The following is a 24,289-nucleotide window of genomic DNA, read 5'->3' as shown; positions in this document are numbered from 1 at the left end:
GCTACAGCGTGTGTAACAAGAACCAGTTCCAAAGTGCTAGTGAGGTTGTGAGTGATGAGCCGCAGGTCACATGGAGCCTGTGGAGCCGAGCAATTCCTCATTTGTGCCAGCAGGGGGCACACAACAAAGACAGAGAAATCCCCCTAACTCCACCCCATCATCACCCTGGCAAGGCCATCGCTGTGCCCCAAGGGTTACTGATCTTGCTGGCGAACTAGGGGCTGGGGGAAGAAGGACGATTTTCTACTGTTTTTGGCAAAAGTTCTGAGTCAAATTTTCTTTTTTAAACACCAGAAAGCTGCGCCTCCCCCTCACCCTTAGGTCACTATGGCTGCCTGGCAGGTGGCTGTCCACCTGCCCCCAGGTTCACCCTGGTGAGTGGATGCCCCTCCCACTCTGCACCCTTGGTCATCCTAGATTCCTGGTGGGTGCCCCCTGCTCCATGCCATGAGTTGGCCTGGATCCCGGGTGGGTGCCTCTGCTCCATGTCCAAGGTCGTGGGTTGCCCTGGCTGCTTGGTGCTGTCTGGATTTGAGGTACAATTCTGCTGTTCCCAGGCCCAGGAAGCTGTGATCCCGCTGCCCCAGGGATCGTGCCCGGACCCTGTCATCGCTCATGAAGGGGCTTGGGACAGGCTATGTGGAAGAAGTGTGTGGCCTGGAGACAGCAGACATCTTCCTCCTGCTCAGATGAGTTCTCTCAGCCAGGGAGTCCTGACCTACACCGCCTGCCCTGTGCCGCATGGGCCCCCCACTGGCCTGTCGAGCTCGGAGCAGGCTGTGTCAGGAAGCTGGGTGGTGAGCGTTGAGTTGGGCGCCGGCTCCTCCACAAAACCGCTGCTGTCAGAATGCGCGCTGTGGGCATGGAGCATGAAACCTAAAGCCAATGGAAACAAAGACTGAGACTGGGCACCTCTTTTCAGGGCATCAGCGTGAAAACCACAGCCCTCTGCACACTCCACACCGGCAGGGCTCGGGGCTGTGTGCATGGCTGTATGCAGGGCTGGGGGCTGTGTGAGTGTCTGGGAACCGCGTGCAGGACTGTGTGAAGGGCTGGGGGCTGCGTGTAGGGCTGGGAGCCACGTGCAGGGCTGGGGGCTGTGTGAAGGGCTGTGTGCAGGGCTGGGGGGAGTCATGTGCAGGACTGTGTGTGGGGCTGGGTGCAAGTCATGTGCAGTCTGGGAGCCGTGTGCAAGGCTGGGTGCAGGACTGGGTGTGGGCTCGGTGAGGAGTAGGGTTACCAGGCATCCGTTTTTTTACTGGAACACCCAGTCGGAAAGGGACCCTGGTGGCTCCAGTCGGCGGCCGTTAAAAGTCTGGTTGGCAGCGCAGCGATGGCCTGGGGCTAAGGCAAGCTCCCGGCCTGCCCTAGCTCCATGTGGCTCCCAGAAGCAGCCGCCAGGTCCCAGCAGCCCCTAGGCGCATGGGTGGCCAGGGAGGCTCCACACGCTGCTCCTGCCCTGAGTGGCGGCTCTGCAGCTCCGAGGGGCTGCAGGGACCTGGCAGCTGCTTCCTGGGAGCCGTGGTAAGTGCTGCCAGGACCCCGCACCTCCAAACCCTCTCCTGCACCCCAACCCTCTGCCCCATCCCTGAGCCCCCTCCTGCATCCCAAACCCCTCATCCCGGCCCCACCCCAGAGCCCACACCCCCAGTCGGAGCCCGCACCCCCTCCAGCACTCTGAATCCCCCAACCCCCTCTTGCACCCCAAACCACTCTTCCCTGGCTCCACCCCAGAACCTGCACCCCCATCCAGAGTCCTCAACCCCCCACATACCCCAACCTCCTGCCCCAGTCTGGAGCCCTCTCCTGCAACCTGAACGCCTCATTTATGGCCCCACCTGGAGCCCGTGCCCACAGCCCATACTCCCCTGCACCCAAACCCCTGCCCCAGTGAGGGTGGTGGAGAGTGAGTGACGGAGGGAGGGGGGATGAAGCGAGCGGGGCAGGGCGTCAGAGAAGGGGTGGGGCCAGGGCAGGTCCTCGGGGAAGGGGCAGGGCAGAGGTGTTCAGTTTTGTGCCATTAGAAAGTTGGCAACCCTAGCTGAGGGGCAGAGGGCTGTGTGCGGGGCTTGGAGCCGTGTGCAGGGCTGGGGGCAGGGCTGGAGGCTGGGTGCAGGGCTGAGAGCTGTGTGCAGGGCTCTGTGCAGGGGTTGAGGTCATGTGCAGGGCTGGTAGCTATATGCAGGGCTGAGAGCTGTGTGCAGGGTGCTGGGGGCAGGGCTGTATGAGGGGCTGGGGGCCACGTGCAGGCTTATGTGCAGGGCTGGAGGCTGTGTGCAGGGCTGGAGGCTGGGGGCCGGGCTGTGTGAGGGGCTGGGGGCCATGTGCAGGGCCGAAGGTCATGTGCAGGGGGCTGGGTGTGGGGCCACATGGGGCTGACTGCTCTCCCACAGGCTGGGCCCAGGGTGCCCACTGTCAGGCACCCAGCCTGGCCGAGACGTGCTCTCCAAGGTCAGTTGGGCTCTTATAGATTCACCCATTCCAAGGCTAGAAGGGCCCATTGTGATCATCTCGCCTGACCTCCTGTGTCACACAGGCCAGAGACCTGCCCCCAAAACAATCCCTAGGGCAGAGCTTTGAGAAAAACATCCAAGCTGGATTTAAAAACCGGCAGTGATGGAGACCCCACCAGTACCCTTGGGAAGTTCTTCTGGTGGTTAATTCCCCTTGCTGTTAAAAATGTACAGCACCTTACTCCCAGTTTGAATTTGTCTGGCTTCAACTTCCAGCCGCTGGATCACGTTCGACCATTCTCAGCTTCCCCTGTCTTGTGCGGCTCTGACACCCCTGCGCTCGCCCTCCTGGCTCCCAGACTGCCTGGCTCTGTGGGGCACAAGGGGTGTGTATCGGGGTGCAGGATTCCAGGCCATAGGGTACAGAGCCCACCGGCTCCAAATGGGGCTGGAGGGCTGGGCTTTGCCCAGAACCAGGCCTGGCCCATCCCATGGGCAGGCAGCTCCGCAGAGGCTCCCTGCCCCCGAGACATCGCTACTGCCCCTCCTCTCAAGCCCCAGTGCCCCGAACCATCCCCCCACAGAGACTGGCTGGCAGCCGGAGCAAGGCCATTCCCTGAGCATGGCTCAAGCCAGAGCCAAGGAGCCTACTTACGCCTCCGGTGTCTCGCCAAGGTGGGTGCGGGCAGCCAGGCTGCTGCCTCGGGGGTGCCACCCTCATCCTCACTGGTGCTTTGCACCTGCAAGCAAGAAACCGCACAGGGGGTGAGAGTGCAGGCATGGCACTGGGCGGGAGGGGGAGACTCAGGGGCCAGCAGCAGTGCTGTGTGTGTGTGTGAGTGAGAGAGAGAGAGACTAGTGCCCCTGCTGGAGAGAATAAGACCCCAGTGCACAGGCGCTGACTCCTCACCGACCCCCCCCTTCCCTCTGTGCGAGTGGCGGGCGTGGCCTCGGGGGGAAGAGGCCAAGTGGAGGCAGGGGCTGGGGGTGGAGCGGGGGCAGGGCCTGGGGAAAAGAGGCCAAGAGGGGACAGTAGGGTTACCATATTTAAAAAATAAAAAAAAGAGGACACTCCACGGGGCCCTGGCCCCACCCCTTTCTCACCCCCAGCCCCGCCCCAACTCCGCCCCTTCCCCAAAGTCCCCGCCCTAACTCCGGCCCCTCCCCTGAGCGCCCCGCATTCCCCCTCCTCTCTCCCAGCCATGCGATAAGGGCTGCCCCAACGCTACTGGCTTCATGGTTTGCTGGGCAGCCCCCAGACACTGCGCCCCCGGCCGGCGCTTCCCCAGTGCAGCTGGAGCCCGGGAGGGGAAGCGCCCAGCCGGGGGCGCAGGGTCTGGAGGCTGCCCGGCAAACTGTGAAGCTGGTAGTGCTCGGGCTTCGGGCAGCCCCCATGCCTCCGGACCCTGCGCCCCCAGCCGGGCACTTCCCCTCCCGGGCTCTGGCGGCTGCTGTGCTCCCTGAACTCCTGGGCTCTGTAAGCGCCGAGCTGCCCGAGCGCTACTGGCTTTGGGCAGCCCCCATGCCTCTGGACCCTGCATCCCCGGAGCCCGGGAGAGAAAGTGCCCGGCCTAGGGCTCAGGGTCCAGAGGCATGGGGGCTGCCCGAAGCCGGTAGCGCTCGGGCAGCTCGGCTCTTACAGAGCCCAGGAGTCAGGGAGCACAGCAGCCCCCGGCGCCCGCTCTAAGTTAAGCCAGGGAGTATTTTTCCTGGACACGTTCGGCTTTTTGGAAATTCCCCCCGGACGGGGGTTTGATTGCCAAAAAGACGGACATGTTCGGGAAAAACCGGACGTATGGTAACCCTAGCGGACAGGGGCTCAGGGTGGAGCGCAGGCGGAGTGCGGGGTGGGGGTCACAGTCCAGGAGCCAGGGCCCACAAAAAATCCAGCCCTTCGGGTTCTGAGCACCCCCTATTTTTTCGGTGGGTGCTTGAGCCCCGGAGCACCCACAGAGTAGCGCCTATGCCAGTGTGTGTGTATGTGTGCGCGCACAGGTGCGTGCCAGGTGGAGGACGCTAAAGATGCAATAGCCTGGGTACTCAGCGAAGGGGCAGGGGGTGGGCAGCTGCCCTGCCGTGAAGGGGTTCTGTCAGGATGCTGTTGGACGGACTCGTTGCACTAGCTAGTGCTTCAAAGAGGCATGAGAGTGTGTCACTGCCTCTGTTCCACCTGCGTCTTCCTCCCCAGCTGCTACAGGAGGCCGACCCCATCATCCTCGGCTCCCTCCCCTCCTGGGACCAGCTTCATTTAAAGCTTTCGATCTTTCAAACCCAAACAGCCTGGATCATTGCTAGCGCATAAGGGACGTTTGCTGCACCGGAGCCCAGCTGCCCTCTGCTGGCCATTCATCCTTGACTGTGTCAGGCCGCCCTACTCAGTGTCTAGCCAGCTATCACTCCCGTCATCCTGTCATTCTGGCTCTTTGAACTCTCTCTGTGCCCAGCCAACAGAAAGGGTCAAATCGTGCCCCCGAGCCCCACCCAGGCAGCTCCCTGCACGTGGCCCACAGCTGCCCTGCAGTGGATCCGTCCCAGGCAGCTGGTGCATTCCATAGTCTGTCACCAAGCAAGGGCATGGCCAGCTGTCCCTGTGAGGCGCTGGCCTAGTCAGACTCCCTGCTGTGGGAATTGAGTGCTGCGTGCTGGGAGCTGGAGGTGGGGAGGTACAGGCGCACCGGGCCAGGGGCAGGGCCATTGAGGCATGCATGCAGTGCAGGGATGCAGTGACCATGGCTATCTATGGGGCACTCCCTGCAGGTGGAGGGTGGAACTTCTTCCTCTCCCCTCCTCCCCCCGCGAGGAGCTCAGTGATTAGGCTCAGGGCATCCCCATGTCTATACCCACCTCTTCCAGTTCAAAAGAATCATCCTCCTGGAGGGGCAGCGTCGGTGCCCAGCAGGGCCCATGGAGCATGGAGCCCCCGCCTGCTACCCACAAAGCAGGAACCTCCTCCAGGGAGAGCAACGCTGGCCCCGGGACTTTGGTGTCCTGCCCCTGGGGATGTGCCACGTCCCGGGAGCCACACATGTGGGAGCTCCCTCTGTGCTGTGAGTGTCCTTCGCCTTCAGCCCTCAGCTCCTCTGGGCACATGAGAGCTCCTCTGTAGGCCTCCAGCCCATCCTTCCCTGGAGGCCCCCCTGGGTGGGGCAGCTGGGCTATGCAGGAGCCTGCATCATCACTGCTCAGGGCCCTGGACAAGTCTAAGGCGAACCCAGCCTCACTTCTGAGCCCCTCTCTGGGCTCCGGATGGAACCACGTTGTCCCGACAGTGCCCATGGCTTTGGTGGCCGTGTAGTGTGTCCCAGGAGAGGGGATGAGACAAGCCCATGGTGCAGCCGTGCTTCCAGCATAGGAACCCTTCTCATCAGATCCTGCTCCCCCTGAAGGGCAGGATGCGTCCACGGAGACCTCCCATTTGGTAGGAGCCATCTCCATAGGGGCTTCTCCAGGGCCTTTCTTCTCCTGGTAGCCTGGACTACCCGCCCCCTCTGCACATGCCCCGACTATGCCAGCAGGTAGCCCCTGTGGGGCCCATTGCAGCCTTGCTGGGGCTGGCACTGCGTGGAGCTCTCCTTTCCCTCCTGGAGAAGTGGGGGCTGCCTCACCTCCATGGCAGAGATGCTCTGAAACATTCTTTGCCAGCTCCGGTGATGGTGGCTCTTGGATGGAGCGCTCCACTCTATGCTGGCACTGGAATGTCCCCGTGGGCATCTCACGGGTTGCCCCTTCCATGTCCTCTATATCTGTTTGGTCAAATCGGAACCGCTCCTCCTTCACCCTCTCCAGCACCTCCTGTACCACCCTGCCCAGGCTGCTCCTCCGGGAGCTGGGTACCCTGCTAGCTCTCCGCGGGGACCCGGCTCTGGGCGAGGTGTACAGGCACATCTTGGAGATGGCTTTCTTCAGACGGTCCACAGGAGATGCAGCCTCAGCCTTCGCGGGCACGACCCAGAAGTTGGGGATTTCTGGGCAGGCCCAGAAAACCTGGGCTGGCGAAATCTTCTGCAGGGGGGTCTTGGAGACATAGGAATAGAGGCAGAAGAAAGCATCCGCCGTCGCAGTCAGTGCCTGCACCTGCTGGAACCGACCTGGCAGCATGGAAAGGAGAGAGAGGAAGGTCAGATGCTAGGCAGAGATTGGGGATGCTCATGGCCAAGCAGAAGTTACAGAGCCAGAAGTCCCTGGGGGCATTCTCTCGCATGGGCCATGCCCAAGGACAGACTAGTGGTTGGAACAGTCCCTGCTGGCCTCGATGCCAGTGGCTCTATTAGCAGGGTTGCTGTGGGGAGCTGGCGAGTGGAACCTGACTGTAGTAACCAGATCTTCTGATGGCCCGTTCAGTATTGGTTGAAGGGGGTTCCTGTGGGGGGCAGAGGGGGGCAGAAACACAACTCCCCAAGGATCAGAGGGTCTCCATGCACTTCACTACAGTGGATCTCGTTCTGCCCAGCTCACAAGTGGGGGAAACTGAGGCACTAGAAGGGAAGCAACTTGCCCAAGGCTGCTCAGAGTGGGATGAGTTGGGAATAGAACCCAGGAGTCCTGACTTCTAATGGCCTTCTCTAACCACTAGGTCCCCCACACCATCCTCCACTGCCATGACCTGTCCCAATACCTCATTTCCCCACTGGCACATCCTATCCCCACCCCAGCCCAGCTCTGCTCCCCGGGCAGAGCCCCAGAGCAGGCCAGCCCATGCCTCTGCTCCGAGCACCGGTCTCTGAGATGGAGCAGCGACTGCAATGGGAACCTGCCTCTGGCACCACAGGTATGAATCCCTTGAGTGCAGTGACTGGCCAGTAAGCTGGGCTTGGCTAGGCAGGGTGGCAGGGCTCAGAGGCTGTCCCAGCCTTGGGCACAGCTCATGGCCTCTTACCCCCAACTGCAGGTTTATCGGCCAGGCTGTTTTAACCCCCCCACTATCCAGGTTCCTCTGGAGTGCCCAGGCATCACCGTGGGAGAGGTAACCCCAGCAACACCTACTGGCCAGGGTCAGGCAGGGATCTTCCATCTCCAGGCGCTGCACCTGGGCCTTCAGGAAGAGCTGGAAATCGATGCCTTTGGCTTGGGAAGGAGCTGAGAAGAACCGGGCCGGGATCCGGGCTGTGGCCTGAGGCTCGTCCTGGACGAAGCCCAAGTTGTAGAGAATCTCCTCAGCATCCTCCTGCCACCGCTCCAGGATCTCAGAGACACTGCAGAGACAGCAACACAGTGCACTGAGATGGGGTGATGGGGCTGGATAACCCCTCCTGCCGGGGCAGCGGTCAGAGCAGGGGGAAACCCCACACACCATCCCCACTAGCATAACCGATCCCTATGGCACGTCCCTACTGCCATGCCCATCATCACTGCCAGGTCCCAGCCACCGGGTCCCCAGCGCCACAACCATCCACACCAGCATAACCCATTCCCCGCACCATGCCCCATCCGCACACACCGTCTCCACCAGCATAACCCATCCCTACCAACACGCCCCATCCACACACACCATCCTCATCAGCATAACCCATCCCCACCACCACACCCCATCCACACACACCATCCCCACCAGCATAACCCATCCCCACGGCCCATCCGCACACACCGTCCTCACCAGCATAACCCATCCCCACCATCACACCCCATCCACACACACTATCCCCACCAGCATAACCCATCCCCATGGCCCATCCGCACACACCATCCCCACCAGCATAACCCATTCCCCACACCATGCCATCCACACACACCATCCCCACCAGCATAACCCATCCCCACCACCACGCTCCATCTGCTCACACCAACCCCACCAGCATAACCCATCCCCACCACCACACTCCATCTGCACACACCAACCCCACCAGCATAACCCATCCCCACTGACATGCCCCATCCGCACACACCTCTCCACCAGCATAACCCATTCCCCACACCATGCCCCATCCACACACACCATCCCCACCAGCATAACCCATCCCCACCACCACGCTCCATCCGCTCACACCAACCCCACCAGCATAACCCATCCCACCACCACACTCCATCTGCACACACCATCCCCACCAGCATAACCCATCCCCACCACCACGCTCCATCCGCTCACACCAACCCCACCAGCATAACCCATCCCACCACCACACTCCATCTGCACACACCAACCCCACCAGCATAACCCATCCCCACTGACACGCCCCATCCGCACTCACCTCTCCACCAGTATAATCCATCCCCACACCCCATCCACACACACCGTCCCCACTCCCACCCCTCACTATATCCCATTCCCACACACTCCCCGTGAATATGAGCCATCCCCAAACACCATCCCCACCGCTCCCCCCCATGCCCCATCCCACGCACCATCCCCCACCACACACCATCCCCAAACACCATCCCCACTGCCACACCTCATCCCCATGCCCCATGCCCCATACCCCCGTCCCATTACCTACCTGCCCCGGGCCTTCCTCTCCAAGTGCCCTGGCTGAGGCCAGTGAGTCTCAGGTTGGAGGCTGTTGGGTTGGGGTGGGGGCTATTCCAAGGAATTTGCCACTGCTGTACAGACACCAAAGGGGAATGCTTGGCTGTGGCTGAAGGACCCCCAAGAGATCTGGCTTGGATGCAGCTGAGCCCACCCCTCTTCCCCCCAGAGGGGCCGGGACTGGCTGTATCTGCCTCAACAGAGCTGAAGGCCAGACGGGAAGTACCAACCAATCCCTGGGGTCCTGTCCTGAGGTCCTCGGGGTCCTACCTGGAGGTGGTTTTGTTGGTGCCACCGGAGATGGCACTGGATGCCATGCTGTGCCCGAGGTGGAGGTACCGGCCTGGCCAGGGCTTCTCCAGCAGGGTCCTGCTGTGGCAGAGAAGGCAGGGGAGGGTCAAAAACATTTAGGGGTAACGTGGCCTGGCCAGGGTCATGCCCAGCCAGGGTCCTGGTCACCATCCCCTGGCCAGTAACATCCGTGCACCAGATCCTGCCCTACATCACCCCAGGGCTCAGGCCCTGCAACTGAGTATGAGGCCCACACACATGGTGCAGGGCCTGATCTGGGGGAGGTTTTCAAGGGGGCTGCTGGGAGCGAGGCCTGCAGGTGCAGGGTGGGCCACGCAGGGCGTGCTCCTGCCCAGGTATGGGCTGGCAGGTGGAGACAAGGTGTGAGGGGACGTGAGGGGGCAGGCAGCTTTGGTGCAGGACCTGCAGGGGCCTGTGAGGGCACAAGGGCCTGTGCTCAGGGCTGGCTGGGGTGGGGGGAGCTTGAGCTCAGAGTCCCCTGAGGGGGGGTTCAGGACTCTCACCTGCCTGCGGCTTTGTCATTCCTAGGTAACAACAGAGCTGGAAGAGCGAGGAGAAGCAATGGGTGAGTAACACAGGGTGTCTCCGAATCCCAGCTTGGCACCCCAAGCACCCCCACCCCCTGGGGCTCCCCTTGCCTTGGGCACCCAGAGGCAGGCCTCACGTGGGGCACTGGGGAGAGTGAGTCAGCCCAGAACCAGCTGCCCTTGCCAAGATACCTGGGGCCCAGGCTGGTCAGGGTGTTTACGAGACGCTGTACCGGTGCCTGCCCAACAGGGTGGCTGGGTCTGACATGCTGGACCAGGGGCATTGGGGGATCAAACTGCTGAGGGACGGAAAAGGGATTTGAGCACATCCAGCCCCCTCCCCCACATGAGCCGGGGGATTCGGGCTCAGCTCATCCCAAGTGCCTGGTCTCCTCCCCCTGGAGGTGGCAGGGAAATCACACGCCTGCTGGGTTCAGGGCTGTGCTGCCCCATGGTGGCTGACACTGGTGAGAGCAGATGTGGACTGCCCCACACCAGGGGTGACTTTGGCCCCACTCCCTGCTGTCGGGGGAACCGTCCGGGAGCTGGCATCCTTCACGGCTGGTACCTTCCGCTCCCAGTGTCAAGTCGTCCTCAAAGCTGGTCCCGTTACTGCTGCATCCTGCAAGAGAGCAATGGCTGAGCAGATCCCTGGGAGCTGGGCAAGCAAGCCCTGGGCTGGGCAGGGTGCTCACTGGGAGCAAAGGGGGTCCTGGTTCTGGGAGTGCTCAGGGCACCCAGGGCTGGGCAGCTCGGTCCATGGACTTTCCCCTGCCCACAATGAGTGGGGCTCACTGACCATTGGCTGGTCCATGCACAGGGTCATGATTGGTGACATGCAGTGACCTGCACAGGGGCTCTGCTCCCCCCCCGGCTGGGCCTTTGGTTCCCTCCCCCGGGACCATTCCCTCTCAGCTCCACAGCTCAAACCAGCTCTGAGTGCCAGGTCCTGACACCAGGAAGGGGCCAAGCACAGGGGAGAGCAACCTACCATAGGGGGCAGGCAGGCCAGGCTCCTCAGGCAGGACCTCCATGGACGCCCTGAGCCAGAGAGAAGAGCTCGTTAGCAGCTATCAATGTCATTGTTATTTCAAGTGTCACGGTCTCCCTAGCACCCCCGATCCCCTTGCAGACTGAGGGGGTCTCTCCCTACTGCCCCCAATGCAACTTCTTACTCCTATAACTTCGCTGAGTTCCTCTGCCCCCAGAGAGAGTACAAGGTGTCCAGCCCCATGGAAAAAGGGAGTGATGTGCAATGGGTGTGAGGGGAGGGACAGGATGCTACATTTAGGGAAGGAAAACCAAATGCACATATTCAGACTGGGGGATAACTGGTTTGGCAGCAGCACTGCTGAGAAGGATCGGGGAGTTGTGGTGATCACAGCCTCAACATGAGTCAGCAACATGCTGCTGTCGCAAAAAAAGCAAATGCAATTTTAGGTGCATTAACAGAGACATAGCATGCAAGACACGGGAGGTGATAGTACCATTCTATTCAGCATTGGCTAGGCCTCATGTGGTGTACTGTGTCCAATTTTGGTCACCATTGTATAAAAAGGATGGAGAGAAACTGAAAAAGATCCAGAGGGGAGCAACAAAGATGATCAAAGGGGTGGAATGCCAGCCATATACGCAAAGGCTGAAGTTACTGAATATGTTTAATTTGGAACAGAGGAGAATCATAGAATATCAGGGTTGGAAGGGACCTCAGGAGGTCATCTAGTCCAATCCCCTGCTCAAAGCAGGACCAATCCCCAACTAAATCATCCCAGCCAGGGCTTTATCAAGCCGGGCCTTAAAAACCTCTATGGGTGGAGATTCCACCATCTCCCTAGGTAACCCATTCCAGGGCTTCACCACCCTCCTAGTGAAATAGTGTTTCCTAATATCCAACCTAAACCTCCCCCACTGCAACTTGAGACCATTGCTCCTTGTTCTTTGATCTGCCACCACTGAGAACAGCTGAGCTCCATCTTCTTTGGAAACTCCTTCAGGTAGTGATAGCAATCTTCAGATACTTGAAAGGCTGCCATAAAAAAGATGGAGAAAAGTTCTCTCCTGCCACAGAGAGCAGGACAAGAGGCGATGGATTTAAACTACAGCACAGCAGATATAGATTTAATCTCAGGAAAAACTTCCAAACTGTAAGAACAGTAGGACCGTGGAACAGACGCCCTGCGAGGCTTCTTCACTGGAGGCTTTCAAAAGGAGGCTGGACAGCCATGTGTCTGGGATGGTTTAGACACAACAAATCCTGCCTCTTGGCAGGGGGTTAGATTAGATGACCCTTGTGGCCCGTCTAACCCTATGGTTCTATGATTCTATCACACACACACACATACAGAGCTGGGGTCAGCAGTCACACACATACATACACACACAGAGAGAAAAGGTGGCAGCAGACACACACATACACACACACAGAGCAGGTGGCAGCAGTCACACACACACACACACACACTCTTACACACAGAGGGCAGTTGGACTCACCCACAATCCTGCAGCCAGGTCTCAATCTTGCTGGAGGAGCTTCCTGTTGGAAATACAAAAGTCCATCAAATAAACCAGAGAGAGCCTTTCCCCTCCCCCTTCTCAGCCCAGCACTCCCACCCTGTACCTCTCTGTACCAACAGCCCCATGACCTCCCCAAGGCCCACCCCAGAACAGCGTGCTCGTTGGGATGAGCAGGGTGGGTGCACCAGCCTGGGGATCTCAGTGGGTTTTCCTGGGAAGTGGGTTCTCCACTGGCTGGGAGCTTCACCTCTCGGGCTGAGCACTGAGCATCTTCCTCCTGTAGACAGAGGGTGCCAGGCCAAGAGGGAAGGTCCAGTCCTGGCCCTGGCCACTCTGCAGGGAGAGTCTCATCCCCAGGAACAGGGGCAGGGGTTGGGGTTGGGGGCCATGGCCTCAGGAATGAGCTGTTAGGGTCAGGGAAGCAGCCACAGGGCTGGGCACAAGATCTGCAATGGGGTCATCGGGGTCAAGAGCCAGGGTCATTTGATGGGAAAATTTTCCAGTTACTTGAACTTTTTCAGGGATGTTTTTGCAGATCTGAAAAGGTGGCGGGACAGGTGCTGTTCTGCCCAGTGCTCATTGTGAATGAGAGTGGACGCTGTCCAAGTCCCACCGTGCACTTACCTCTTGGGAAGTACAGCACAGGAGCTAAAGGAAGAACCCGGGTTCCCCCAAACACACGCCCCACCCCTGCCCACTTCCCTAGCTGCTCTCCCACCTTCGAGGAAGACATCGTCTAGATGCGGTGGCTGCAGCCCAGACACATCCTGCACGGCCACCGCTGCCTCTTCCTCCAGCACAGTGGTACGCCAGCACCGGCTCTGCCGGACCCACGCTCTGCGCTTCTCCCAGGATGAGGGGCTCAGCACTGATGCAGCCTCCATGGCTCGCAGGGCCACAGGACCTTCTGGGCAGAGCCAAGACCCTGAGAGAAACCAACAGTCAGTCAGTGCATCCATGTCTGAGCTGAGCCACACCTCCTGTGATTTCTGCTGACAGGGCACAGCCGGGGATTGCCTTCTGCAGCCTGCCAGGGGAGCCATGCCTGCCATGGGCTCCCAGCACCCGGAACCTCTCCCGTTCCCTAGTGCCCAGAACTGCTCCCATTCCCAGCACCCGGAACCTCTCCCGTTCCCTAGTGCCCAGAACTGCTCCCATTCCCAGCACCCGGAACCTCTCCCATTCCCCAGCATCCAGAACCTCTCCCGTTCCCAGTGCCTGGAACCTCTCCCTTTCCCTAGCACCCAGAACCTCTCCCATTCCCAGCACTCACAACTGCTCCCAGTCCCAGCTCCCGGAACCTCTCCCATTCCCAGCACCGAGAACTGCTCCCATTCCCAGCACCCACAACCGCACCCAGTCCCAGTTTCCTGAACCTCTCCCATTCCCCAGCGCCCAGAACTGCTTCCGTTCCCAGCACCCAGAACCTCGCCTAGTCCCAGTACTCACAACCGCGCCCAGTCCCAGCTCCATTCCCAGTGTGACATTATGCCCCATATTCTTCATAATAATATTATTATGATATGATTATGGCATAACTATGATGTATTTTATGCATGATAGATCATGTAAGATATCACTGGAAAGGTTATGATTTACTGAATATGATTATGCTTTTTGTATGCATGAATCATTTTGCTATCTGAAGTTAGGAATATTGTCTATATATCTATTACCAATGTGTGTACACCTGGGGAATGCCCATTAGGCAGAATGCAATCAGTCTAGATGGCTGGCTGGGAAGGGCCATTAGGAAGAACAATAGGTCTTAGAAGATGCTTATCTCCCATCGGGGAGCCTTCCTGGGGATGCTACAAACAGCCTCTGACACATGGCTGCTATGCAGTGTTTTCCCCAGGAATTGAAAGTAGGGGTGTTCGAATTTACGGGGGGGGGGGGTCAGGGCCAATGAGGGGTGAGACCATGAGGGTGAAGGTGGGCTGTATGGCACCATAGTAAAAACTGAAAACTGTTTCATGGCCATTTTATTAGATTTAACTCATGTTTTGAAATCATCACACAAATTAAAGTTGGCTACTCAAGCATTCTATGAAGTACGACTTCTATGTCTCTCTTGGTTTCTTGTAATTTTGCACAACTCTGTTAATGAACTTTTTGAATGCAACGCGTTCATCTTTGGTGGCTTCTTGTGTGTCCAGTATTTCCATTCCTTCAATTGATATCCTCATTAGTTCATTCACATGATCAGGCAGAAGGCGACTTCTTTCAGAACACAAAATTCATTCAGTGATGAAAAAGAATGCTCGACTGTAGCTGTTGTGACTGGGAGTAGCGAGAGATGAATTCCTACTTCTTTCATCTCAGGAAACATAGCATAAAGATCAGGTTGAGCCACTAGTGATGATAAAAAAGAAGTTGAAGTCAAATCTTCATTGATTCATCGTATGATATTCCACTCTGTGTTCAAATTCTTTATTCTGTCCTGAGCACATGGCAGCCCCATTGCTGGTAGTGCCTGACTCCACTCAACTTTTATAGGACAGGGATCTGTAAGAGCTATGTAGAGGTTGAGTAGAATCTAGAAGTCGCAGTTGTAGATTTTTAAGAATAAAGTCTGCATAGCTCTCTGATTGATCCAAATGTAGCTTCTATTGCTGGACAAAGATCTACTACTGTTGTAGCAGATGCCTGGATGGCATTGTTTAATGACCCAAGTTGTTTCAATAGAAGACTTACAAGAGAGAGAATGGCAATGGTCTTCTCTGAACGTAGTAGCAAAAGTCATATCCAACTTCTAATCCACTGTAATCCCTGGGTCCTTTTCTGCAGAACTGTTGCTTAGCCAGTTGGTCCCCAGCCTGTAGCAGTGCATGGGATTCTTCCTTCCTAAGTGGAGGACTCTGCACTTGTCCTTACTGAACCTCATCAGATTTCTTTTGGCCCAATCCTCCAATTTGTCTTGGTCACTCTGGACCCTATCCCTACCCTCCAGCATATCTACCTCCCCCCAGCTTAGTGTCATCTGCAAACTTGCTGAGGGTTCAATTCATCCCATCATCCAGATCATTAATAAAGATGTTGAGCAAAACTGGCCCACTCAAGGCCCACCTGGAACAAAGCACTCCCAATTCACACTTTTCAAACAAACAAGCAAGCAATCAAGCACACGGTCAAACTGACCAACTGTCCCAGCAGCAGGCACTCAGATACTCACCAACACAGCCCCCCTAATGCAGCACTTAGCGTACCTCCTCTTGGACAGCTCCCAGGCAAACTCCCGCTGTTAGCCTCTGCTGTTCGCCAGAGATCGCAGGAAGTAATTATTCCCCTCTATTCGGCACTGGTGAGGCCACATCTGGAGTATTGTGTCCAGTTTTGGGCCCCCACTACAGTAGGGATGTGGACAAATTGGAGAGTGCAGCAGAGGGCAACAAAAATTATTAGGGGGCTGGAGCACATGACTTACGAGGAGAGGCTGAGGGAACTGGGCTTATTTAGTCTGCAGAAGAGAAGAGTGAGGGGGGATTTGATAGCAGCCTTCAACGACCTAAAGGGGGGTTCCAAAGAGGATGGCGATCAGCTGTTCTCAGTGGTGGCAGATGACAGAACAAGGGGCAATGGTCTCAAGTTGCAGTGGGGGAAGTCTAGGGTGAATATTAGGAAACATTATTTCACTAGGAGGGTGGTAAAGCACTGGAATGGATTACCTAGGGAGGTGGTGGAATCTCTATCCTTAGAGGTTTTTAAGGCCTGGTTTGACAAATCCCTGGCTGGGATGATTTAGTTGGGGTTGGTCCTGCTTTGAGCAGGAGATTGGACTAGATGACCTCCTGAGGTCTCTTCCAACCCTAATATTCTATGATTCTATGATTCTAACATGATCCCTGCTGAATGTTGAAGCTAAACAAATTCAGACTGGGAATAGTTTACCAAGGGCCATGGTGGATTCTCCCTCACTAGCAATTTTAGACTGGATTTATCTTATGCTCTAGTTCAAACAGGAACTATTTAGGGGCAGGTCTCTGGCCTATGTTGCACAGGAGGTCAGACTTGATGATCACAGTGGGCCCTTCTGGCCTTGGAATCTATGACTGTATGAATTGCTGCCCTTCCCAGCGCCCAGAGTGATTCCCAGGGTGTGTCTATATGGGAAGAGGGGTGTATTCCGAATTCGAATTAGCCAGCACAGGGCACCTAACAGTGAAGACAGGGCAATTTAGCTTTAACTCAGGTGAGGCACGTTTGTCAGGGGATCTTTTTATAAACTTTTGTTCATCTCTTCATGGGCTCTGTGGGCTCCTTCCCCCTTACTCCCAGCTCATGCCATCTGTGAGCGAGTGGGCGGGATGAGCCCTGATTTGGACACATCAGAAATTCTACGAAATTGGGGCCCTGGCATGAGGTTCTGCTGTGCAGCCAGATGGCTGGGGTAACTGTCAGGCACAAAGCAATGAAATTAATAGGCAGCGGATTTAAAACAAACATAAGGAAGTATTTCTCCACACAAAGCACAGTCAAGCTGTGGAACTCATTGCCAGGGGATGTTCTGAAGACCAACAATATAACTGGGTTCAATAAAGAAAGGATAAGGTCATCATGGAGGACAGGTCCATCAATGGCTGTTAGCCAGCCATGAGGCTGTTACCTCATGCTCTGGGTAACCTTAAACCTCTGAGATAATTGCCCTGTTCTATTCATTCCTTCTGAAGCATTTCCTGGGTGCTGCACAAAAGAGCCGGGCCCAGGCTGTCTGCAGTGATCCAGCTCCGGGACAAGTGAAGAACCCAGAGTCTGGCTGGTGAGGAAACACTGAGGAACCTTCCCTTCCCTGAGCTCTTCCCAGCAACAATGACCAGATCGCAGCTTCTTCTTTTTTTTTTCCACTTGGGGCAGCAAAAACGCTGGAGCCGGCCCTAGGTCTCACCCATATAACCAACCACCTGCCATTAAATCAGAAGCCTGATCCATGAGTTTTCATCCCATGGCAGGTGAGAGTTGGCTCCTGGCCGGCTCAGAGCTAGGGCCAGAGGGTGCAGCCAGCGAGAACTGACCACAGGGCTCCGTGCAGCTCCATTAGCAATGGTCCTGCTGGCAGCTCCAGCTCCCGCTCTCACCAACAGAGCTAAGGGATGAGGGAACCCTAGGCTGATATAGCAGGGCTTGGGTCAGGACTGAGGGGCGCTGGCAGAGTTGTTTGGGGGGACCCCAGAGCTGGAGCACTGAGTAATCTGAGGGTCTCATTCTCTTGCCATGGCCCTACCCGGGTAGTTGGGCTGGGCATTGGGAAGGTGCCACCCCATGCTGCAGAGTTCCCAGAGGTGCTATTACAGCCTATAATGTGTCCAGTGCAGGGTAGAAAAAGGGAAGGTGTGAACCCTCAGCCCCTCCCTGCTCCACCCCCACACCCAGCCCCCCTGTGCTGCTCCACAGGGAGCCCACACAGAATGGGGCACTGTTCCATGCAGAGGGTACACTGCCTGCCCCTCACCCCTCCGCTGCCACAGCCTGTCCTTGCCCTGGCTGATTCTCTAGCCAGCAACCCGCCATGGGCAGAACGCACCCCTGTGCTGGTCAGTGCGTTAGGACATGACAGAAATTCCAGGAAATTGGGGCCTGCCCAGGCATGCGGTTCTGCTGTGCAGCCAGATAGCTGGGGTACTGGCGGGCAGCACCTCAGCCTGGCCAGCGGCAGCACCGTGGCCTGGTATGCAAAGCCCAGGCTGTCGCACCTCTGGGGCGTTGCAGATTAGAGTCCTGGGTACTGCACAGGACAGCAGGGCCCAGGCTGGCTGCAGCAAGGGGATCCAGCTTCAGGACAAATGAAGAATAAATGGTCAGTTTTCAGACTGGAGAGATGTAAATAATGGTGTTCCCCAGGGATCTGTAGTGGGCCCAGTGCTGTTCAACATATTCAACAATGATCTGGAAAAAGGGGTAAATGGTGAAGTGGCAAAATTTGCAGATGATACAAAACTACTCAAGATAGTTAAGTCCAAAGCTGACTGTGAAGAGCTACAAAGGGATCTCACTAAATTGGGTGACTGGGCAACAAAATGGCAGATCAAATTCAATGTTGATAAATGCAAAGTAATGCACATTGAAAAACATAATCCCAACTATACATATAAAATGATGGGTCTAAATTATCTGTTCCCACTCAAGAAAGAGATCTTGGCGTCATTGTGGATACTTTTCTGAAAACATCCACTCAATGTGCAGCGGTAGTCAAAAAAGTGAATAGAATGTTAGGAAGTATTAGGAAAGGGATATTAATAAGACAGTAAATATCATAATGCCACTATATAACTCCATGGTACTCCCACATCTTGAATACTGTGTGCAGTTCTGCTCATCCCATCTTTAAAAAGCTATATTAGACATGGAAAAGGTACTGAGGAGGGCAACAAAAATGATTAGGGGTATGGAACAGCTTCTGTATGAGGAGAGATTAAGAAGATTCTAACTGTTCAACTTGGAAAAGACACAAGTAAGGGGGGATATGATAGAAGTCTATAAGATCACGAATGGTGTGCAGAAAGTGACTAGGGAAGTGTTATTTACCTTTTCACATGACATGGGAACCAGGGTCACCCAATGAAATTAATAGGCAGCAGATTTAAAACAAACATAAGGAAGTATTTCTCCACACAAAGCACAGTCAACCTGTGGAACTCATTGCCAGAGGATGTTCTGAAGGCCAACAATATAACTGGGTTCAAAAAAGAAAGAGATAAAGTCATCATGGAGGATAGGTCCATCAATGGCTGTTAGCCAGCCATGAGGCTGTTACCTCATGCTCTGGGTAACCTTAAACCTCTGAGATAATTGCCCTGTTCTGTTCATTCCTTCTGAAGCATCTAGCACCAGCCACTGTCGGAAGACAGGATACCGGGCTAGATGGACCATTGGTCTGACCCAGTATGGCCGTTCTTATGTCCTACCCACAGTGGGGTTGGTACCACATGTCCTCCCCACATATATACCCCAGGGCAGTGGGGTGTGTGGCCTGTGATAACCCCACCCAATCACAGAGTGGAAAATTGTGGCCCCCCTCCTGCAGATGGAAACTCCTACAGCGTGACAGCTGGGCAGACACCAGGTGTCCAGGCGAGGGAGGTGAGCGACTCACCCTCCATCAGCATAGCTCAGGGATTCTTGCACCAGCAGCAGCTACCGAAACCACCGCCCACCCCCTGCAGCCGTGCAGATATCATAAATGCTGCATTGCTAAATCACATGACCAACAGCCGTGGGGCCCATGGCCATCGGTCTTGTGCTGGCCCAGACCAGGAGTCATGAGCATCTGAGAGTGGCTCAGGGCCTATGTAAGACATGCTGGGAGGGTCTCAGCCCAGTTCCCTAAGTTGCTGTCTCTGCTAGGCTGGTGTGAGGCACCCTGCCAGGTGCCAGAGGGGGAGCTCTCTGCACCATCCCCCTGCTGAGGGCAAATAGATCTCGGCCCTGTGGCAGAGCAAGCAGTGTGCAGCGAGACATTCACTGAGAAACTAGAAGCAGAACCCCCCGTACATCCATGCCCCATATGGGAGAATTGCCAGGCCAGTCGGTCAGAGAGACAGCATTCACTGCACCATCAGGGCCAATGCCACCATCCCACCCCACTGAATGTGTGGCCATGCCCCAATCACAGCCAAGGGGCCGCTCGGGCCCCAACATGCCCTGCACCATCACTTCCAATGCCGGGATTTGGTTTAGCTTGATGGCTCCTGCCACAGTGAGAACTGGAGTGGGGTCCTGCCTGAGGGATGAGCAAGATGCCTATGTTTGGGGACCCCTCCACCCCCCACCCCCCACGATTGGGGTAATGCCAAAGAGCTTGAGGTCACCACAGGCAGCAACAGGCTGTGTCCTGTGACCACAGGAAAGAACTTCAGAAATGTCCAATTTCTTCTAACTCTGAACAAGGAGCTCTTCTAGAGTTCTCCCTATCATACTCCCTGTCCGCTTCCACTGCCATCTTCCCCAGCCTCCCTGTGCACTCCCGGATGGAGCACAAACCCGCCTGCGTTTCCTGAGCACCCGTGCAAGCGGGATTGTGTCTGTGCAAATATTGGCTGCACGGGGAAGTGCTGTGAATCCTCCTGCAAATCGATCTTCGCATGAGTGTCTGGGGCTGAAGTGCCTGTGTGGCCATCTTGTGGAGAAGCCTTGTCACATGACTGAGGAGGCGCCAGTCGCCCAGCTCAGCCAGCACATCACAAACAACCCCTGCTCAGAGCAGCAGCCACGGAGAGTCTGCAGGAGCCACTGGGAAATTATTCATAGATCCACAGAAGGGGCCATTAGACCCTCTAGTCTGACTCCGGGATAGCTCAGGGCAGAGAATGTCACCCAGTCCCTCTGTGCTGCTGAGCCCGCTAACTTGGGTTTGCCTAACACCTCTTCCAGAGACAGGCTCCAGTTGACATTGGAAGAGACCAAGAGAGGGAGACTCCAACCCTTGGGAAGGGGAAACGCTTTGAATAACTGGCCAAGCTGTCACCACCTTCCATCCAAGGCTGCGGCCCCCAGCGGTCAGCGCCTCGGGGTGCTGTGTGACCCCTGGCTGAGCCTGGACCCCCAGCTGCCCTCAGTATAATGCTGCCTTTCACCTCCAGCTTGCTGGGAAACTCTGCCCTCCTCTCTGGCTCTGGGTTACCCTATCTCCGCGCTGGGTTACCCTAACTCACTGGAGCTGAGGCTGATTAATGTGCAGGCTACAGCTGGTGCAGGATGAGTAGGGTGACCATGAGTCCCGTTTTGGCCAGGACAGTCCCTTTTTTAAGCCCTGTCCCGATCGTCCTGACTTCTTTGGCAAAACTGGGCATTTGTGTGATCGTCCATTGGGAAGAGCAAATGGGACAAATGCCCAGTTTTGGCAAAAAAAAGGGGGGTGCGACCCCTAGCGGGGCACAGAGGAACTTGGGGGGGGGGGGCAGCAGCAATACCAGCCCCACATGGGAGGAAGGGCTCAGGAGAGCAGCTCGGGCTGGGCTGGCCCCGCGGATGGCAGAGGCCTCGGGCCTCCCTGCATGTGGGGAGAAGAGAGGCAGGCCTTGGGCTGTCCTTGCACAGGTGGGCAGCTGGGGGCTCAGGCTGCCTCGCACACGGGGAGAGAGGGGACCTCAGGCTGGCCCCAGGGCGTGGCGGGAGAGGACCTCAGACCAGCCCACTGTGGGCGGGAGGCAGGGAGGGCTCAGGCTGGCCCCACACAGGGTCCCGTTTTCCCTTTAGGAAAATATGGTCACCCTAAGCATGTGGCTGCCCACCTTCTCCATGGCTCAGCCCCTGGGAACATATCAGGTCTGTGCTCAGGTCCCTTCACTGGCTCCGTCAACTCCCTGTGCTGGTTTAAAGCTTTGGTCCAAATCAGCACCGCAGCTAATGGGACGAGCCTCAGCGACACCAGAGATCGAATTTCAATCTGTGACCCACCGCAACAGCTGTGCTCCTCTGGGACAGTGCAGATCTCAGACCCAGGGGAGTTCAGGAGAGCTGGGGACCCCGCACTCCCAGTCAGGGGGGTCTGGCTGTGGGACGCACTCCCAGAGATCAGGAGAATCCAGTGTCTGACCAGCACAAGAAAACATTGCAACACCTTCCTCTTTGAGAAAGCCTCTCTACCATGAGAATGACAGCCATACACTGACCCCACGTCTACCTGCAAACCCCAGCACTGGCCTGCCTTCTATCCCCAGACCCCAGCACTGAGCCCCCCCTCCTATCCCCCAAACCCAGACCCTGACCCCCCCTACCCCCTAAACCCTGACTCACCTTCTATCCCCAGACCACAGCACTGACCCCCCTTCTATTCCCCAAACCCAGACCCTAACCCCCCCTTTTCCCCCAGACCCTTACCCCCCTTCAATCCCCAGACCCCAGAACTGAGCCCCCCTTCTATCCCCCAAACCCAGACACTGGCCCCCTTTCCCCCCAAACCCTGACCCACCTTCTGTCCCCAGACCACAGCACTGACCCCCCTTCTATCCCCCAGACCCTGACCCCCACTTTCCCCCCAAACCCTGACCCACCTTCTATCCCCAGACCACAGCACTGACCTCCCTTCTATCCCCCAAACCCAGACACTGGCCCCCCTTCTCCCCCAGACCCTGACACTGATACCCCTTCTATTCCCCAAAACCAGACACTGGCTCCCCTTCTCCCCCCAGACCCTGACACTGACCCCCCTTCTTCCCCCAGACCCAGACCCTGACCCCTTTCATTCCCCAGACCCCAGCACTTAGCCTCCTTCTCCCCCCAGACCCTGGCACTCACCCCCTTCTATCTCCTAAACACTGACACAGACCCCCCCCTTCTATCCCTTAAACCCTGTCACTGATCTCCCCCTCCCCCTTCTCCCTCCAAAATGGAAATCTTAAAGAAAAGAAAAGGACCCGAAGCAGAGCCTGGCCCCTCCCTGATGCAGAGTCAAACTGGCCAAGGCTGCATAGCCCACTGCAGTGACACCGGTGCCTGCCAGGCTGCCCTTGTGCAGTTTTGTTCTGTTGCAGCTGGGCAGTGTGCTGGGCTTGGCACCTCCAGAGGCGCAGGGCTCCCAAGGCACGGTACCAAAGTCACAGGGGTCATTGAGAGTATCCTGCCCCCTCCCAGGCACTGCCATGGCTGGGCCAGCTCCCCATGCTGCCATATGCTGCAGAGTCCATGGGACGAGGCCGCCCCAGGCCCCAGCCCTGGCTCCTGGGCAATGAGGGGAATGCTGGGAAGCTGCGCGTCTGATTGCCCATGGTGCCATGGGGAAGGGCACACACAGTACACGAGCCAGCCCCCCATCCCCAGCGCCACAATGGCAGCTGCAGCCACACTAGAAGCTGCAGCCCCACCACAACAAAACAGACCGGGGCTGACCTGCCCCCCCAGGTCCCCACAACAGGCTGGGCGACGGCAGCCACAGACCCTCCCAACAGAGAAGCAAAGGGCCACGAATGTTTCAGCATGGATATGCCAACTCTACTAGGGTGAAACCACTGATTCCCCCCGGCCTCCCTACCCCCCACCCTGCCCCTACTGCCTGCCCCTGCCCTCCCCACCCTGCCCCTCCAACCCTGCCCACTCCCAACCCTGCCCCCCCACCCTGCCTCTACTGTCTGCCCCTGCCCTACCCACCCTGACACCACTCCCTTCTCTCCCCACTCCCAACCCTGTCCCTACTGCCTGCCCCTGCCTTCCCCACCCTGCCTGTACCCCCTTCCCTCCCCACTCCCAACCCTGCCCCCCACCCTGCCCCTGACAGACCCACCCTGACTCCACCCCTTCCCTCCCCACTCTCAACCCTGCCCCTACCCTGCCCCTACAGCCTGCCCCATCCTCCCCACCCTGCACTCCCAACCCTGCCACCACCCCCTTCCCTCCACACTCCCAACTCTGCCCCCCACCCTGCCCCTACTGCCTCCCCTGCCCCCACTCCTTGCACTGCCCTCTGCCCTCCCCACTCCCCACCCTGCCCCCCACCCCCTGCCCTGACCCTCACCCCCACCCTCTGCCCTCCCCATTCCCAACCCTGCCCCCACCCTGGCCCCTACTGCCTGCCCCTATCCTCCCCACCCCCTGTCTTGCCCCCCACCATCCCTACTCACAGCCCTGACCCTGCCTTCCCCACCCTGCCATCCCCACTCAACTCTTCCTCCTGCCCTCTCTGCACTCCACCTCCCCCTTCTATTTCCCTACCTGTCTCCACTCCCCATCTCACCCTCTGAAACAAAGCAGCAAGAGGGTAATTTCCCGTTTTTTCATGTATACTGTCCTGCCCACCATACATCCCCTCCAACACCATCCTTCTGGGTCCCTCTCTCACCTCCCACCCCCACCCTCTTCCTCTCCTGCCATGCCCTCCCCCTGCACCTCCTCCTCTTTGCCGGCGCCACCTGCAAACCCTGCCCTGCGGAGCCCTTGCCCAGCATGTTCTCAGAACAGGTGCCCAGAGCAAGGGGTTTCAGCCGCCCAGCAGGGTCTGTCACTCACCGGGGCTGGGGGGCGCCAGCGTGACCCTGGTCACTGGCTGACCAGCGGATCGCCGTCTAGCTCCGGAGAGGGGCCATCAGTCGTGG

At 57.5% G+C, this 24,289-nt stretch overlaps 1 protein-coding gene across 2 annotated transcripts; it reads right to left on the bottom strand.

Moving 5' to 3' along the window:
* Positions 1-318: 318 nt before the first annotated feature.
* On the bottom strand, positions 319-24,289 carry TESPA1 (thymocyte expressed, positive selection associated 1). 2 transcript variants are annotated; one of them, XM_054012967.1, is made up of 11 exons: positions 24,204-24,289; positions 12,985-13,191; positions 12,243-12,285; positions 10,744-10,793; positions 10,321-10,374; positions 9,729-9,765; positions 9,184-9,285; positions 7,437-7,645; positions 5,298-6,541; positions 3,109-3,193; positions 319-876 (listed from the first exon to the last, which is right to left on the bottom strand). In XM_054012967.1, the coding sequence occupies exons 2-11, from the start codon at positions 13,148-13,150 to the stop codon at positions 719-721; spliced, it is 2,148 nt and encodes a 715-aa protein (XP_053868942.1). In that variant the 5' UTR covers positions 13,151-13,191; positions 24,204-24,289; the 3' UTR covers positions 319-718. The 2 variants fall into 2 exon arrangements, with proteins under 2 accessions (XP_053868942.1, XP_053868943.1); XM_054012968.1 differs by having other exon boundaries at positions 9,184-9,282.

The sequence above is a fragment of the Malaclemys terrapin genome, chromosome 23 (genome assembly GCF_027887155.1).
Source record: "Malaclemys terrapin pileata isolate rMalTer1 chromosome 23, rMalTer1.hap1, whole genome shotgun sequence".
In the NCBI taxonomy this organism is placed as follows: domain Eukaryota; kingdom Metazoa; phylum Chordata; order Testudines; family Emydidae; genus Malaclemys; species Malaclemys terrapin.
Note: the sequence above shows the minus strand (reverse complement) of the source record. Positions and strands in the feature narration are given on the sequence as shown.